Source organism: Dicentrarchus labrax, unplaced genomic scaffold, assembly GCF_905237075.1.
Source record: "Dicentrarchus labrax unplaced genomic scaffold, dlabrax2021, whole genome shotgun sequence".
NCBI lineage: Eukaryota > Metazoa > Chordata > Actinopteri > Moronidae > Dicentrarchus > Dicentrarchus labrax.
The window spans coordinates 12,479,566-12,498,438 of NW_026136710.1; the positions used below are offsets into that span (position 1 = coordinate 12,479,566).

The 18,873-nt window shown below is 39.1% G+C and overlaps 2 protein-coding genes across 5 annotated transcripts in view; one reads left to right on the plus strand and one right to left on the minus strand.

Moving 5' to 3' along the window:
• lrrc75bb (leucine rich repeat containing 75Bb) overlaps positions 1–762 on the minus strand; it is a 28,705-nt gene extending 27,943 nt beyond the window's left edge. The window contains exon 1 of one of the 2 annotated variants that reach the window (XM_051413140.1): positions 164–762. In XM_051413140.1, coding sequence (XP_051269100.1) covers positions 164–454 — 291 coding nt within the window. In that variant the 5' untranslated portion in view covers positions 455–762. The remainder of the gene's footprint in view (positions 1–163) is intronic. The other variant, XM_051413141.1, reaches the window with a different exon arrangement.
• A 5,553-nt stretch (positions 763–6,315) lies between these two features.
• ggt1b (gamma-glutamyltransferase 1b) lies at positions 6,316–18,383 on the plus strand. 3 transcript variants are annotated; one of them, XM_051413233.1, is made up of 14 exons: positions 6,316–6,440; positions 8,191–8,398; positions 8,652–8,782; positions 8,910–8,999; positions 9,279–9,471; positions 9,567–9,727; positions 10,247–10,396; positions 12,210–12,346; positions 12,992–13,179; positions 13,263–13,390; positions 14,137–14,249; positions 14,379–14,492; positions 16,609–16,668; positions 17,061–17,185. In XM_051413233.1, exons 2-13 carry the CDS (start codon positions 8,232–8,234, stop codon positions 16,624–16,626), a joined length of 1,590 nt encoding a protein of 529 aa, XP_051269193.1. In that variant the 5' UTR covers positions 6,316–6,440; positions 8,191–8,231; the 3' UTR covers positions 16,627–16,668; positions 17,061–17,185. The 3 variants fall into 3 exon arrangements, with proteins under 3 accessions (XP_051269193.1, XP_051269191.1, XP_051269190.1); XM_051413231.1 differs by lacking the exon at positions 16,609–16,668 and adding an exon at positions 6,747–6,796 and having other exon boundaries at positions 6,320–6,440; positions 17,061–18,383; XM_051413230.1 differs by lacking the exon at positions 16,609–16,668 and having other exon boundaries at positions 6,321–6,440; positions 17,061–18,383.
• The last annotated feature ends 490 nt before the right edge of the window (positions 18,384–18,873 follow it).

The window sequence follows — 18,873 nt, forward strand, 5'->3', positions numbered from 1 at the left end:
ACACAGAAGAAAATGTCTTTTAACTCATGAATGCAAGCAACTTTTCCCCCCACGTGCTCATAAACAACCCCCACTTACAGCGTTAATTAAAGCCTTTAATAACACTATCAGGTCAGAATAAAGTGCAAACTCATAAACTTCATAAATACTGACAGCCCCTTACCTTTCTCAGCAGTTTGAGCACTTCAACCGCTTGCTCCATCTTCTGCTCACGCAGAAGCATCTGGATCTCCCGGATCCAAGCCACCCGTCTGACATACGGGCTGTGGTTGGTTTTCCGCAGCATCCCTGGGAGCTTGTCGGACTTGAGCATCAAGGAGGTAAACAAGAAGTCCCCGCCGCCTCTGCCGCCACTTCTCTCGCTTTCTCCCGGGTTGTCATTCCTCTGCCGTCTCCTCTTGGACAGTTTGCTCTCAAAATCGAGACTTCTCTGTCTGGTCAACTTGGAACCCATCACTCCTGAGAGGACGTGTCGGTGGCGGAGGAGGAGGAGGAGGTGGTGGTGGTGAGAGGGATTTTACAACATGCGGCCAAAACATCACACTTAACTTGTAGCGAGATGTGCCGAAATACTTCTTCCCTCAGTAAAATAGTGTTTCAAAGTTTCAAGGCTACTACTGAACTGCAAAGCAAAATCATAACAATGTGTGCCCCGCTTGCTCGCCGTCGTCCCCTGCTTGCATCTCGTCCATCCATGCACTGCCTGAGCACTCTGGCATCCTTTGCTTTACTCAGAGCTGGTGCGCTCCTCAGCCAATCAGATCGTGACTCTCCGCACAGCCCGACAGTGAGAGTCAAAATGCTCGCAGCTTCGATTTCCTACTAACTAGTGACCCCACATCATAACGCACAGGTTGTTTATGTGACACTGAGTCAATCAGAGAGAGTAGACTTGTTTAATCCTGTGTTATTATGGGGTCTTATGTAACTGTTTAGTAATCTAGTAATATGGAAATGTGCTCATAGATAGATAGATAGATAGATAGATAGATAGATTAATATAAGCACATAGATTATAATTGCAGTGCAGAAAAACGCCTCTCTGACCCTCTCAACAATAATTGGAGATAATAGCAGCCTAGGTTTATGGCACATTGGATTGCATTACATGTTCGTATTGATTTGTCCATGCGGAACTCAAGTTACAAGGCTATATGTGTGCAGCCTATGATCCATTAACACTTGGTGCTGGTAGAGGCTCAGTTGGTGGATGTGAAGAGCATGCATGAGATATTTAAGAACTCACAGAACACCAACGGTAGACGGAGCTGTCCTGTACAGTATAGCTGTAGGATGGGCAGTCTGCTGGTCTGGCCTAAACAATAAAGATTATAACTCCCATGTTTAAATTGCACAACAGCCTATCTAAATTAAATCCATCAGCTATGCAGGCCGCATGAGCTCAAGGTTTGGTTGTCCATTAAATCAGGAACAGTATTGATCAAGCTCAGACAGATGGGCTACTAGACAGATTTAATCAGATACTGAAAAAACATGACCTGTAAATCTGAGTAGTAGAGAGACTAAACAACTTAAGACAAATGGATAAGTAGTTCATCTCTAAAGAACCACAAAATAGCCGCTGACCTCAAGTGGTTTAACTTTTCAGGGTGTGTCAGTACGCAGGGACATCACTGTTAGGCATGGTTACAGGTGCAGCAGACTTGAAACCAGAGAGGATTTGAATCTCTGCTTTTCAGCTTAGTTTTAACTTACCCTTTCAAAGTCTGTAATGGCAATTTTTAAGAACCTACATAAACTTCTGATCTGGTCAAGAGGCTATTATATGCATTAACCTTTAACCATGTTTCTAACCACACTCTATGTCCAAGTAAACAGCAGGATGTTGAGACTTAACTGAACATCCAAGGACATGATAAAGACCCGTCGTCACACCACGCTATCTGGTTACGTACTCAGGAATGTATAACTGTGTTAGAGTGACGCTCTGACAGGGTTAAAATAATACTGCCTCTTTCACATACGGGATTGCGTGAGAGTTGTGTTGAGTCCATTCATGGATGGCTTGAATAAACTTTACAGAAAGACAGGATCATATTTTGTACGCTTTATTTAACAAATAGCCACCACAAATCCAAGTAAAGTCACATTTAGTCGTTCCTTTTTGCAGTTAACAATAATATCAACATCCATATATCAAGTGGCTGGACCATCATGAAACCAAAAAATATGAAATATAAATTTGAGCATAGCAGATAAGTACCTTGTAACAGACAAATACAAATCTTCTTTTTCCTCACCACTGTTAGAATTTGCTCCAGGCACAAGAAGGTTGACATCAGAAGGGCTAATGTGAGATGACCTGCTTGTATCATCAACCTACTTTAAGCTCTAACCTACATTCACTGTTATTGACACAGATGCATCTTGTTTACTAACTAAAAGCATGGGGTGAATCTGTGTCTCTCTGCTCAGTGAAGCTGTGACACAAGTCAGGGCCCGAGCTTTCAAAACCTAATCCACTGTCAGCCCTGTATAACATAACACACCTCTTACATCACCTAACAACCCCCAGTGTGATTGAGCATAATAAATTGTATCATCTCCCAGACTAAATGCAAAGCCATGGAAACAGTGGTGAACTCTATGCCAGAGAATAGAGTAATATAGTAGTTCCCCCGTGCCTGGTGCATCCCCATAATGCTGGTACTAAAGCCTAATGGCTCTCACTGGCTCAGTCTGGATTTCAGGATTTTACTGCCCACCTCAGGGTCGATGATCACCTGGATTGTGTCGGTTCTTGTTCTTTCTTGACATGGGATTTCAGCAGGTAGCAGATTCCCATTTTACTAGCGTCTAAGGAAAAGACATGCAACTTGGTGAAAGGGTGTAGCATGGGCCAATGAAGAACCCATTACATTTTGGAGCAGATCCAAAGCACAGGGCGGATGCACTCATTGTATTTCGCTTTCATTAACATTGTGAGGTTATTTGTAACACCAGTGTCTTTGGCGAAATTAGCTGAATTTGTTGCGCATGCATGACCCATTGCAATTAAAGTGAATTAAGGCCAACATCTGCACTCTCTGAGTGCCCTTCTAGTTTACTAAGGCCCCTGTCTTTGTCAAGCACCTCATAGACAGGGTTTGTTTTTTTACCTGCACTCTGCATTATGCTTTTTTGCAACAGTGATTTGTAACAGTAACATATGATGGTGTCATCAAATGAGACAACTGTGTTGTTCTGGAGAGCAACTCAAAACAATGCATTATGTTGTTTAATTTGAGGCATGAAAGAAACACATCGAACCACGAGTTAAGTGTCAGAGAGAGAATTTTATAGCACATAAAACTAGAGTTATTACCGCTCAGGAATTGATATGAGATTCTTCTTTGGAAAGCTGCTTTTCATTGCTGACTTACTGTAGCAGCACTAAAGAGTCCTGACTGATCTTACTCAGACAGACACTTCAGATCAAAGTAGATAGTACACAAAAGGACGTTTGAGATGTTTAAGGCAACTCTCTGGGAGCTGCCAGTATTAACTGTACTCTTGACCTTGTCTCCAGACAGATGAGTGGACTCATATTTTGGTGCAGGAGGAGTCAGGTTTGACAATCCAGGAGCAGATGTACTGCATGTTGCGTGATATTTAGTATCTTGGCTGCTCATTCTCCCCCTGTTCTACTTTTTACACTGCATGAGGGACACCTGTGTTTTATTATGTTTATGAGTTTACTACTATTTACATTTAAGGAGAATCTAAGCACCCAGTCTGAGAAAAGCTGAAACTAACTTTGTGGTCATGGTGGTTGCGATTTTGGGCCAATTGCCGAGGCACCACCACAGCACAGATGTGTTGCATATTATCCAGCTCTGACATGTATTCTACATATACCCAGTGACTACTGTACGTTTACAAGAGAACCAACAAGAGAAACATGCAGCATATACAATAAAACTACTTTGTTGGTGGTAGAATATTATAATTTAAAGATTCAGAAGATTCTTTTTGCATTAACAACAGGAAAACAAAATAATGAAAGTGACTGTGGGTATATATTGTTCTACATTCACTTGTTGCTTCATCATATTATCTTTATATATAGACAATATTCTATATCCAAATCATTAAAGTATCAAACCAAACTTTTGTCGTTAATGTTTGTGTGCAGTCATCCAGGTTGACTATAAGGCTGCAATGATCTGCTCTTAAGCACAAGTTTCAGTCTAGTGAAATAAAAGAAGGTAATCCTCAAAAATGATCAATTTGTCATTAAAATAAAACAGTGTGATTGTGGTTAACCTTGTTTTGTCAGGTTGTAGCAGCCCAGATAACTATGGATATTTAGTAGCGCTGATGGGCTACAGCTGTGAAAACACAAACCTTGGTGTTGGTGTTATCATAGCTGTAACTGCACCGCATTTAAGGAAACTCCTTGGATACCGCTGTCACTTTCAAATACAAGTGCTACAACTATTCATTTGTATGTTGAGCTAAAATTATACAATAATACATTTTTAATGCCTGATTTAAATAAGATGTTGCACCATTGCTTCATTCAACCTGTGTAACCTGTAACCTACACATAACCATTTGACTCAGGATTCAAATTCAATTCGCAATGCCTGTCAGAGTTTTTCTTTAATTGCATACACATCACTCCTCCTTGAGCACCTTCAGGCCATCTGGAGCTAAAACAGATTAGGTTTTTGAGCACTTTGGTTTTTGTTTCTTTCCATTTTCTCTCTTGAACTGAGATAACTGCTATTAACTAGGATAGTTGGCTGGGGCCTCGGTGTCAAAGTTGAAAATCTGTCCTGTTCGTCTTGCCCTCCACCTATTGGTCTGGCTGCTTATTTAACAGAGACAAACAGGGTGTACAGTACGCACATCCAGAAACTCCTACGGGTGCTGGATCAAAAAGCTTTCAAGAGGCAATAATAATATAGGCATTAATATAATACATAATATTGAATCAGTAGGAGTAGGAATAATTGTTTTCAATCTTTCTATGTATTTTTCCACATTGTAGTTTTATGATTATTGTTTTTTCTGGATGGTTTATATGATTTATGATGTATTTTTCACACAGCTTCTGATGTGTTGGATTTAATATGTGCCTTTATAATATTGATCTTTCTAGTTGTTTTTTTCCCTTTTAATAGGCTACATTCACACAACAAGCCTTAGCACTCACTTCTGATTTATTACTCTGATTATTATCTGATTATTTTTAAATATGACCAAGATTAGATTCAGCGTGAACAGCCCATGGTCCTGACGAACGTGACAGACTTAGATCTAGAGGTTGGCCTGCAAAAAAAAAAAAAAAAATCAGACCTGAATCTGAATTGAAAACATCAGATTCCATGTGTTTTGTACTGTTCACACTGTCATACACCGATCTGAGTCACATATGATAAAATAAAAATCAGATTTGGGTCACATGTTCCTGCATTGTGAATGTAGCCACAGGGGCATGCTTTGTCACCCAGCTCTGCTCTGATTGGTCCAGCTTGAGATTAGCTTGACTCTCAATCATGATGATCACAATCACCTGAGTGATGCATGTGTTTGCGTCTATAGTGCTTGTTTTGCTTTGTGATGGTGATTCGACAATGCCTTATGAAGAATTTCGAACAGATGCTCAATAAAGTACTACAGCGTGTGGATCCTTTGACTGCTTATTTAACTGACTCTTCTCACCCAGCTCTGCACCCCTTCACACTGGTCCCCTGCAGTTTGTTCTTAGTGTTCGTTCCTCCCCTCATGGCAGATGTGATCTTCTCCCTCGCAGCCCTGAAAGCCTTCATTTTCCTGGTGAGGAGGCACTTTATTTGAAACTTTAAAATCGGTTTTTTTTTTTTAAGCTGTCATGCCAAAACCGATATTTATTATAGAGCTACATTACATCAGAGTTGTGAAACAGGTCCCTACTTTATAATTCTGTTAAAGTGTTGACTATCTAGAGTCATATGTCATCTATTTGAAATGACCCACCAGCAAACAGAGGCTACTGTTAGTTAATCTTTGTCGCAGATAAGCTTGAATACCATTACAGATAAAGAACTATTCATCCAGCAAACTGTTAATCTTTGTTGCAGATATGTTTAAGTATCACTGCAAATAAAGAACTATTCATCCAGTGAAATGTAGTTTCCTCTCAGTTTCAGGGTCATGTAATTGCTCTGTGTTTGTGTATTTTAGAAAGTAATGTGAAAAGTGAGTACAGATGACTAATTATTTGAATGATAACTTGAATGTCATCTCAGGTTGTTTCTTCTGTCTGCATTTTTTTTCTCTCCCCTCGGCAACACAAGATAGGTGTTTTATGATGGGGTGGGTTAAAGTTTAATGACTTTGTCATAGTTACATATTGAGAGCCACAGAAAGCCTATAACCTATCAACTACTGCAGTTCGTGGCAGGCGCACACAGTGAGCAGCCTGTTGCTGAGGCCCCCCGATAGGAATCAAGGTAAGACAGAAAATCATTTGACATGTCTGGGAAAGTTCATCTCAATCATCCAGGTGATACGATGTTGAATCCAAATCTAAGACGAGGATTTGGATTTTCTATTTCTCCACGTCGTTGTTTCACTTCCCAAAATGTCCTTTTTGCTTTTAATTGTTGAAGTAACTTTGTACTTCAAGATGTGAAGTCAGGCGACAATTTTGTATAAATTGTTTGTGTACTGTAATGTTAAACAGTAGCTCTTGTGCTGTGCAACTGTACTGTCGATTCACTTGCCTGTTACGTAATCTGGTTTCATTCCTTTGACAGACCAAAGAATCAGCATGACAGTAGGCTTTAGGATTTGGAGCACATGAGAGGTATTATTAAGATTAAATACTTGAGGCTTTTTCTTATTCCTATTCTTTTTATTCTTATTGGTTGCTGAGAGCACAGCAGGAAGATACACTGCCTCACAGTCAGATAATCTCTGATGTTAAACAGTAACTGAGTTACTTTAACACATCAGTTTGGAGCTTTATTGACTAAGCAGAACTCTCATACACATTTCAAAGTCTCTTTGTTATTTAGGCTACATTATTTTAAATGTAGATCGACAGAAATGGTCAATTATGTAACTTCTGTGTGATGGAATAAAGTATTTTTTAAAAATCTCTGTTCAGTTAACCTTTATTTGAACATTTGGTAGGGACATTTAAAAAAGTAGCTTGTTCAGCAGTGAGGTTTTAAGGATGTGAGAAGAGGTGTAGTGAACTTATTTTCAGCCAGCCAGACAATGTAAAGTAGAGTTGGGGCTGTATTGCTGCCCTCAGGTCCTTCAAATATAACTTGACTTTTGCCAACAGGTCAGCTTATTTGGTTTAGGACCAAAAAACACAACTCATCTCTGCTTGAGGCTAGCAGCTTGAGGGTACATTGGCTGCTACTATGATAACACACCTGAAGCTCTGTTAAATTGCCAGCTATCAAATTGCATTGTGGGTAACGAAGGCAAGGGAGAAGAATGTGTGGATAAAAAAAACACACAATATTTTTGGTTCTGCTTTCATGTTTTTTAAACTGTCCATCGTGAGTGATCATTTTGAGTTCACTGTGAAATGTACCCTTTTAAAATTAATAAGGTACATTTTTAAAAAGCGGCATTAAGGCTCACTATGTAGGCTAAAGCACCACCCTCATCTCAGTTGTGATTCTCTTTCATAGTAGCAACATTCAGATTAGTGAAGTGAGCAATGAGTGGGTGTCAGTTGGTGAATCTTCTTCAATTAACTTCTGCCTTACTTGGTCTGTTGACCATTATGGTTACTTACTGACTTATATTTAACATTATTCACCTGTGGTCACGCGCTGACACCTGTGTTTTAGCAAACCGCTTTTATGTGGGTATTTTGATTATAAACAATGAAGAATATCACTTTTCTCAATCTCCGCAGTCTGGGATTTTCTGAACATTGACTGGCTGGATAGATTTGATATGTGTAACATTTTTATGTTTGTATGTTTATATTTCAATATTTCCGCCTCAGTTGTAGCTTTGAACTTTCATGTGATTCTGCTGATAATCCAATATTGATACAATATTTAAACCTGTATTGTATAATATACATAGTATGTGTGAATTTCTAATTTAGTAATCTGTTTGATCTATGTGCTGTGTAATTCTTTTCATTTGGGTTTACAGTTGAAGTGCAGCTCTTTGCAGTTGCATTTTCATACATTTAAAATACAAATAGTTTTTTCTTTCTCTTGACAGGGATTAAATAAAGTGTCTTGATTTGTTCCTGAGCTATAAAGATGTCCAAGAAGACAATAATTGTGGCGCTGGCGATACTGCTGTTGGCCTCTGTCGCCACTTTTGTGGGTGTCTTCTTTGGTGTGGGGAGAAGGAAGCCTCCGAGTGAGCAGGTGTACTTGAAGGCAGCTGTGGCAGCAGATGCTGGGCCTTGTTCAGAGGTCGGCAGGTGAGAGCTTATCCAGTAAAACCTGCTCTGGGACATGTTGCTCTATGGTAAACAATCATATATGGATGCAAACATACAATGTAAACCTGAACATTGCTTGCACATAGAGCCACACATGCAAATCCCTGTGAACTGGCTTTATTTAGGCCTAATTTATTTATATCTTTACCAGCAGGGTCTTAAAATCTTAAGTGTAAAAACTAATCCTCCACCACTTCCCTCCCTTGGTGTGTTTTAATGAATTTTACCACAGAGACATACTGATGAAAGGGGGGTCTGCAGTTGATGCCTCTATAGCTGCTTTGCTGTGTGTTGGCCTTATGAACGCTCACAGTATGGGCATCGGAGGAGGACTTTTCCTCACCATCTACAATGCAACAACTGGTACACCTTTACTCTAACATAACATACATAATACTTGTTTACTCTCCCCACCTACACAACAAGCCCATACAATATACCAGATCATCTGGAGCCTAAATGCATTTCCTTATCTGTGACTTGTACACAGGGGCGGTTGAGACCATTGATGCCAGGGAGACGGCACCACGCAACGCAACAGAGAACATGTTTGGGAACAGTACCGATTTATCCCAGAAAGGTAATGGCTAACCGACGCTATCAGACATGAAAATGAGTGGAGGGAAGCTGTAATTAAGACTATTATGAAAGAGGATGACCTTGTGATAGTGACAGACAAAAGAGAGATTAGATTTTATATTCCCAGAGAGCCGTGACAGACTCTAATCTCAGGAATAAAAAAACAACAAAAGTTTGGGTCCTAAAGTGTGTGTAGCAGTGCTCTAAAATAATGAATCTGAATAACTTACTAGGTAGTAATATAAGTATTTGTTTCCTTGTTTTTTTTTACGGTTGGTAGGAGGGTTGTCTATTGCTGTACCAGGTGAGATTCGAGGTTACGAGATGGCACACAGACGACATGGCAAACTGCCTTGGAGAGACTTGTTCCAGCCGAGCATTAATCTTGCAGAAAAGGGTTTCCCTTTGGGCAGGGCACTTGCTACTGCTATGTCCAGACACAAGAAAACCATCATCAAGGACCAAGCCCTATGGTGAGATTCATCAACCCAAGGACTTTAAAACCAATGTCTGCCTTTTCACTTGAAACATGTTCATAACCATAATGACTTTTTACCCTCTATTTCAGTGGAGTGTTTTGTGGGAAAACTGGTGATGTCCTTCAAGAAAATGACACCATTGTATTTAGCAAGCTTGCAGTAACTTATAGAAAAATAGCAGAAGAAGGTCCTGATGCTTTCTACCACGGACAACTGGCGCAGAACCTTGTGACAGATATTCAGAAAGCAGGTAGTGTTTTTTATTGTTTTGTTTGAATTAGGAAAGTCGATGACGGTAAAACCAAACAGTCTTAAGTCACATGGAATATTGTTTATGCTTCTCTTTTCCTTGTCAGGTCAGAACATCAGGAATACTGCACTTATTTATTGAATAAGTAACTTTGAATAGACATCAGACTCCCAGCAAAAGGATGAACAAGCTATCTATAATCACAAGCAATAGCAAGTTCATGTGTGAATAGCTGCAAAATGGAGTTTTAATCTAGACTTTATTTTACAATCCAAACAACGATTTCTGCAGATAAGATTATGTTTCTGTACCCATGAAGAACATTAATGAAGCACATTATCTTTATTATCATTATGACATCTACCATCATCACTAAAAGGCATTTGCTAAATAGACTTCAGGACATAAAATATACTAACATACTCCTCTCTCTGCACATCTAATTTCCATGTTAAGCAGGATTTGTATTTCCTCTTCTGTCCAAGTGTGCATTCACAGTGTTTGTCAATCTGTGTTTAGGCGGTATCATCACAATGGAGGATCTGAAGGATTATGTGCCTGTCTTGGATGAGAACCCTTTAAGGGTGAATGTGGGGGAGTACATCATGGCTGTTCCCAATGCCCCCGCTAGTGGCCCTGTGCTCTCACTGATATTAAACATCTTGAATGGTAAGCATTGATGCTTTGTCCAAAAACACCCTGAGTGGGAGAGAATGTGTTTAATGTGAGCTGCCTTCACTTTGCCAGTCACTCTCTCACAAAGGACTCCACTGTGAGCAGCATGTTGATCTACTATACAGGAAATCTGCTCTTAAAATAAAAAAGCTTAGCTGACTTTAACTTACCCAAGACTGTCTACTTTCTAAAACACAGATCCAAATTTGTAACCTAGATCTGTGTTTTCTTTGCCAAACCTCAGCCAAGTAGTTTTTGGGGGTATTTTGTTTTGAGATATTCATGGTTTCCAGACGTTGTATCTTAAAGGATAAAACAATAGTCAGGTGCTCATATGAAAATTGAAAGAGGTTTTGCTTGCTGTTATCATTCCTCCTGTTCATACTGGCCATTAGATCCCCTCCTAATGCACTTTTCATGTGATGCTTACACTGAAAGTGCATTAGGGAAACTTTAGACAAACTTTGGAATACATTTTTGCTCAGAACAAGGACTATGGATTTTGTTCTCCATCACTTACAATGAAAGCACATTAGAAAAGGATCTTTTACTGGCCAAACAAGAGGAACCATAACTATATTCATATGGGCACCAGGCTTGAAAAACTGTACCTATACATCCTTTGATGAATTTAGTGATTCATAGCCTTTCATCTAGCATCACCAGCTGTTTGAAAAAAATCATGTAAAGAATGAAGCTACTTCTAGCAGCTGGTTGAGTTAGCTTAGCATAAAGACTAGAAGCAACTAGCCGGGCTCTGTCCAAAGATCGTAATGTCCTAATGTAACATCCAGGAAATAACCAACCATAAAACTGTGATTCATTGTTTTGTTTTTTACACTTTTTAAAGATTATTTACAAGAAAGAGAATATATGTATTTCCCAAAATAATTCAAGCTTTTCCTTTCACCATAAATGTGACCTTATCAGTCATGTGGGTGGTTTTAGAAGAAACTTTTCTTTGGTATGAGGACAGATGGTGCCTCATAAAGTCATAAAGCAATAAACTACTAAAGCAATATCAAGTTTAGATTGAACTCTAGAGAATGAAGTTTAAACTGCGGAGGGAACAACTCGAAGAGCTTTTATTTGATTGAAGTAATTAAGATCCAAATATAATTGCTGTTTGTGTCTTCACACCTGAACGTGTTACTAATCAGATAATTTAATTCATTTATTTTCATCATATTGGCTAACCATACATAATTTTTGTGTACACCATAATCTGTCTGACTGAACTTTCTCTTGGTTGGCTATTATAGCAGAAAATGTCCACATTGAAGACACTGTCATTGTCAGTTTTCAGAACAGTGACAGGGTCTGTCTCTGAGGATTAGATGAGAAACTTCCTTCTAAAGTAATTAATCTCTCTGAACCTTTGCTTCCCTCTGTCTGGCCACCCACTCACTGTGCCCCCCTGCCTCACACAATAACACTAATCTCACCAATTTACCCCTAATTGGACACAGTCGAGTGGTGGAGGCTTCACACACACATTTCTGAGACTGCCCAAAACTTTTATCCTGCCGATTTACTGTGACTCCTGCCTCTGTCCGACAGCTGAAACCCATCAAACCAAAACTCTCTAGTTCCCTCAGTCTTCCTCCTGTTTCCCTCTGTGGCTGTCAGCTCAGGCTAATACCCACGGTCTAGTCACAGCAGCTTTTAGACTAAATAAAAACACAGGAACTGCCTGGGTCAAGTCCATTTTAGCTGTCTCCAATACCTGAACAGCCCTCCTGAATGAAGTGGACGAGTGAGACTGGGGTTAAAATCAAATTACTGATGATTGTTATATTTCCTACAGGGTACAACTTCAACGCAGATAGTATGACAAGCACTGAGAAAAAGATCCTAACCTACCATCGCATCGTGGAGGCTTTTCGTTTTGCTTATGCAAAGAGGACCTTACTTGGAGATCTGAAGTTTCTCAACATCACAGATGTAAGGTCATCTCTGCTTGAAACAGTTTAATAATTAAAGTGTTGGTTTGAGTTTCCAGGGAATCATACTGTTTTTGTGCTACCTAACCTGAGGCAGCAGCTCTTGTCTCCAAAGCTTTAGGCCTAATACTTTATATACGTGTTAGCATTCCTTTAAATATGTTTTATAGGAGGTGGCAGTGCGCTACGACAGGAGTGTGCCAAAGTCTGATATTCTTTGATTACATAAGAGCTTTAAATGTTTTCACGAGCACAAACAAAGTACTTTGGTTAAAGACTAACTTAATACCCGACTGAAAAGCAGCATTTAAAAAGTTCCACGCCTGTTTCACCTCTGATTGTACCCAGCTTAACTGATAGGCATAGTCATTATGATCCTCTGTTGTACCTGTAACTACACCCACCAGTGATGTCACATTCACAAGCCATTAATCTTTAGAGAAAACCTTATTCCCATAGATGCTAATTACCTAGGCTAAACTGTGCTACCATCACAGAACACAGACACAATTATGCAAGCATGCAAGACTTTGCTTGTCTTGGATCATAGGAACAATAGTAAAAATCCCCCAAAAAGCATTAATTAACACAATACTGTTCTTTAAATATTTGGTATATGAATTATGTCCCACTTTCTTTTTCAAAGCTCATCCAGAATATGACTTCAACTTTCTTTGCCGATGACCTCCGTGAAAAGATCACAGATGATACCACACATCACATGAACTACTACGAGCCGGAGTTTTACCTGCCTGAAAACCACGGGACCGCACACCTCTCTGTAGTAGCAGAAGACGGAAGTGCTGTGGCTGCCACCAGCACCATCAACCAATAGTATGGCCTCCTAATTGACCTAGACAAATATTCTTACCAAAGTTAGTTTGTCTTGTGCCTCATATCTTATTGTTTTCCTGCAGTTTCGGCTCCAAAGTTATGTCAGGATCAACAGGGATTCTTCTCAACAATGAGATGGACGACTTCAGCTCCCCGCTCATCACAAACGGCTTTGGAGTACCTCCTTCACCGAACAACTTCATCAGGCCAGGTTATATTAACACCAACACACACACACACACACACACACACACACACACACACACACACACACACACACACACACACACACAGAAGGGTTTTAAAACCAGTAAAATTGTAATATAGATTAGCTGTTCAATGGTTGGCTGATTAAAGGTCACCTGTCCTTTTTGACACTGTACATTATCTTTTATGTGCTTTAAAATAATAATGCTTTTTAATGGGCAGTACTTGTGGCTCCTGGCAGGGGCAAGGCTCTAATGCTTAATTTCTCCTGTCATTACCCTTGACCAAGGCACAGTGACTGCCCACTGCTCTTAACACTTGGATGGGTCAAATGCAGGAAATAAATTTCACCACAGAGATCAATAAAGGACAACTGAACTTAACTGTATTGTGCAATAATTCTAAAAAATAGTGGATAAACTGTCTTCAACACCTTTCAATCTTTTTATTGGTTTACAGTGTTGAAACAAAGTAGATTTAATGTGGATTTTTTTACACTGATAAATAGAAAAAAAAGACCCTTTAACATCAAAATAGATCTCTACAGAGTTAATAATTACATAAAATACTTGTGTAACTAGGTCTCTATACTGTATATACATTCACCAAAAACACATCATGTTAAACCTACTCTGATTCAATGTTGTGAGACATGATCCAGTGGTGGTAAATACTTTTTATAGGCACTGGAACATACACTTGTTCTATCTGACCTTGTTAACTTAATCTACCATTCAATTCTCTTAAAAGGAAAAAGGCCAATGTCTTCTATGTGTCCAACCATCCTCTTTGACGAAAACAACAAAGTTAAGATGGTGGTTGGAGGCTCAGGAGGAACAAAAATAACAACTTCTATCGCTCAGGTAAGACACAAGCCACAGTCAGAAGTTGATACACCTGTTAAAGTATCATATATTAATGAAATAAACTATCATTATACATAGTTCTTGGCTGTTAAGTTTTCATTAGCTGAAATGTTTGTTATTTTCTAGGTGATTCTGAATGCACTGTTCTTCGACTACGATCTGTATAAAGCTGTATCAGATCCAAGGCTCCACAACCAGCTGAGTCCCAACACCACTGTAGCAGAGCCTGGCTTTGACAAAGTGAGTGTCACAAACAGCAAACAATATGTGACTAATAGCAAGGTGGTGTGGTGTGTAGGGAGACAATCCTTCAACAAGAAGTCCAGCTAACACTCAGCTCTCAGTCATGACTGGCACCGGGGACACAGTTAATTATATTCACCTTCAGGGGTGTGTATAATGTAAAAAGGAGGCAAATATTTCAGCACAGGTATGGTAATAACCTAAATGTGGCTGCTAAAAATAAGCACATTTTATATGTTGTTGCCTCTAAACACAACATAAAATCAAATAAAGCTCATTTTATGAGGTAGTAAAAAAGTTTGTACGGTTGTTTCTCTGCAGGTTCCACATGCAGAAAGACAACTTGCACATCACAATGTAATATCTTCTAAATATACCATTGAGGGTCATAAATAGAAAAAGAAACCACACTAACATCTTGCAGACTAAATAGTGTGTGTGTGTGTGTGTGTGTGTGTGTGTGTGTGTGTGTGTGTGTGTGTGTGTGTGTGTGTGTGTGTGTACATTTTCATTCCTTAACTTAGAAACTGGAGAACTAACCGTTGAGTAGGGATGGGAATTGATAAGAATTTAACGATTCCGATTCCATTATCGATATTGCTTATCGATCTGATTCTCTTATCGATTCTCATTGGGTGAGGGAATAAGTACAAATTTGTTTGTTTATATTAACTCGCTTTAATATCCAATCAGAAGACACAGCACAGAGTATACACAAATTATGTGTAGCAACCTCAGAACAAACCTAAAAGTAGGTGAGCTACTTCTCAAAGTAAAGTCCAGGGACCCATAGCCTAGGGCAGTGTTTCTCAACCAGTATGTCATGGCACGCTAGTGTGTGCCTTGAAAGATTATCAAGAGTGCTTTCGGATTAGGAAATTGTTAATTTTCACATTAATTGGTCCAGACAAAAAATAAATGTTTGGCTTTTTAAGCCCAACTGCCATTATGTGCCATAAAAACTAAAGACACAGACTGAAATAGGGTGGCCATTTCCTTCAGATCAAAAAGGAGCACACTTTGCATACACAGGGACACGCAAGCAGATATTTGTTTGGTATGATCTGGTTTTAAATTTTAATGTTTTTTCCACCAGATTACATAAAGGTGCATACACATACCACATAACTAATAATAAATATACAAAATACAGCTCATGACAACGCCCTTCCAATTCAGATTACATAGGTCTAATATACATCATACAGAAACTGTATATTGGAGGTAGTCCCCTCTTTGACGAAATGGAAACTTTACAAGTGTTGCAAGTGACTGTATTGTCGTCTTTTCGCGTGAAATATAACCAAACTTTAGGGCGGTTCTGCCTCGACGGCATGTTTGCTGCGTTCTGAACCAAAACAATGCAGCGCGTGTGTGACGTCATGACGCATTTGCAACGAGAGGAACCGATAATCGTTAAGCAGGCACGCTAACGGTTCCACGGAATCAATTCACTGGGCACCGGTTCTGAAGAAGAACCGGTTCTCGATTCCCATCCCTACCACTGAGTTTATCATTTCACTGGGATGTAAAATCTTTTGTTGCCCAAAGGCAACAAATATGATCTTCACTTTGTTTCCAGCACTATGTTTGGACTCTTGTTTGTTCCTGTTTTCATCCCATTGATTGTTTGTGGGGCAGCACATCACAAGTTCAGTGTTGTCTTTGATTTCTTGCTTATGGAATTATTGATTATTTTCACAGACTTAAAGGGACATTGTGTAGGAATTTCTCCCATCTAGCGGTGAAATTGTATTTTGCATTCAAACGAATAGTGCTCTCTAGTGCTTCGCGTTTTCAAATGTGTATTGCAACTACGGTAGCCGTTATGTACCAAGAAGCCTACCTGTCGAGGAGAAAGCAGGCAACTTCAGCGTCCCTTTGAAAGTCTTTCTCCTTCAGTAGCTCTTTCCACCTGGGAAAAGCTACCCCGATGTTTACCCTCGTTTTTTGAATTCGCCGGTCACGTTGCCTTTTTAATTCCCTTTATCGCTTTTTTGGCGACGAGGATTCCTTCTCCTGTGGCTCGGCATAAGTATGATCCTCCATTATGAACTAAAGTGCAGTGCAGATTTTCAAATGTGCCTCTCACTGATCTCCTTCTCCGTTATAGCTGGTTTCAGTCACGTGACGCTGGCTCTGAACGAAAACGCGTTGTGGATTAGCGAGACAGGTAGGCTAGTGCTTTATGTCCCTCTCGCGATTAGAGTTTTTCAAAATGGCGGAACGACATGGAAGCCTCCATGGACTTGCCCGTCCAATGTTTATACAGATAAGAAATTCTTTGTTTACAAGGATAAGTCAGATCATTGGCAGAGGTAATTTTACACCAACGAGGACACATTTATGAATGAAGACATTGAGTTTAGTTAATAAAATACTTAAAACACTACACAATGTCCCTTTAACTAAATATAAATTCTTAAAATGGGCGTCATTCCCCTTTATCAAAATACACCAACAGGCTGATAAACAGTATTTTCTAAGCAAACACACCATTGTTGATCCTGTTTTCCTTTGTTTTCAAGGGGTCTGTATTTTATATATTTTTATGTCTGTTTACAGGACGTCCTGGCTGGTTTGGCTTTAAAGAACCACGAGACAGAGTTCCTCAAGTCAACAGGAGCTGTGGTGCAGGCAGTGGTTCGGCACGATGATGGACTCCATGCTCAGTCGGATCCTCGCAAGTGGGCATACGCCGCAGGGTACTGAGGTCATAAACACACCTCTGATTATGCAAAGAGACTGTAGCTGTGTGAACCTTGACACCAGTGGTACTAGCTGAGAGATTAGAGACTTAGTAGAGAACCGGGAATTGTCTTGGCCAGCAATTGTTTTTAAGTTAGAATAAAGTTCATGTTCTTCATAACACGCAAATCAGACAACGGAACATCAGCCTGTTGTTCGTCATGACTTTGAAAAGGAAGTGACGTAGTCTGAAATTAATTCTGAATATTGATTTTATGTCCAGTGCATTTTATGTCACATTACATTTCATGGAACGCACAAGACATTTGAATATTATTTTAAATGATGGTGCCATTCAGGTAATTTTAAAGTTGAAATAGGAAAACAGAAGTACATGTAAATGTTTGAACATTATTTTTAATGAAGATGCTGTTTTATTCACACTGTGTGTCATAAATGTGTACAGTTATACCTACCTTATACCTATTTATGAAGCACTTTTGTAAATCATTTGCAGAGCTGTTCCCCTTTGTTGTCCATTACCGATATAATATCTACAGTTAATTACTAATGACAGAGCTCTAAATTAAGGAAACATCCACGGAAAAAATAATCAAGACAAACATTAACTAACTTACAACTTCACATAAAACCATATTTCACCTGTTCATGGGGCGTGACAGCAAACAGATAGAAAGAGCAGGCTGCTGTTAAAAGAAATGACTAACAGCTTAGGGACAAACAGTCCTACTTAATAAATTACAGTAATTTCACACAACCCAGAGTGCATTGGCCTATAATGACCCCATAACAACATTACAGCTGTTGCTGATCATTGTCACCACTGGGACTCAGGGCTCTTGTTTTCTCAGCTGGAATGTAAATGTGTTACATAATTATTGAAACGTATACAATTGTAAAATTATAATGCCTGTCAACTTTTCACTACAGATGGTTAACATTCACAACACTTACATTATTAGCTATTGTATATGATATATTTATTTGAGAATAAATTAATGACAATCTCAGTGAATGGATTAATTATTTAGTCATTTCCTACATTAATGTTTTTAATTGCTTTTATCAAATTGGTACAGTAGATATTGTAGATATTTTCTATTTGTAGATGTTCTTTTAAAGAAACACTTGAAATGAACAAACGGTAATTATTAAAAGCACTCTTAATGTATAAACGTCTTTTGGGTCTGAGGCTTTATTATCTCAACAATATGATAATTATACAGACTAGCTGGATGAAGCTTCTTATTTACTGTCTGTTGGCATAAGTGTGGTTTGATAATTGACTCTCTAAGCTAATGGTTAACAATAGGAAAGAGCAAGTACACCATTATCTGTATCTCTATCAGACCAACTAAATGATCTATATTTGTATCTGTACTTGGAAGGGGCGGGATTTAAGCTGAACATGAGTGGTAAGTGGGTGTGGCTAACTGGACAATTTAGGCCTGAAATTGAGCTTCAGAGCAATGTTTTTGATAACATAAGAGTGAGAGAACTATTCACAGAACTTTTTGTTGGTATATTTATGAGTAGGCACATGGATATTGACGCATTTTACTTGTTTTACCGTATACTTGTTTCAGCTGAGTAACCTACTTGCTCAATCCTAGTTAAAAAGAGTAAGAGTGTGTTTTTTATTGCCTTTAATTGATGGCAACAGCTGATG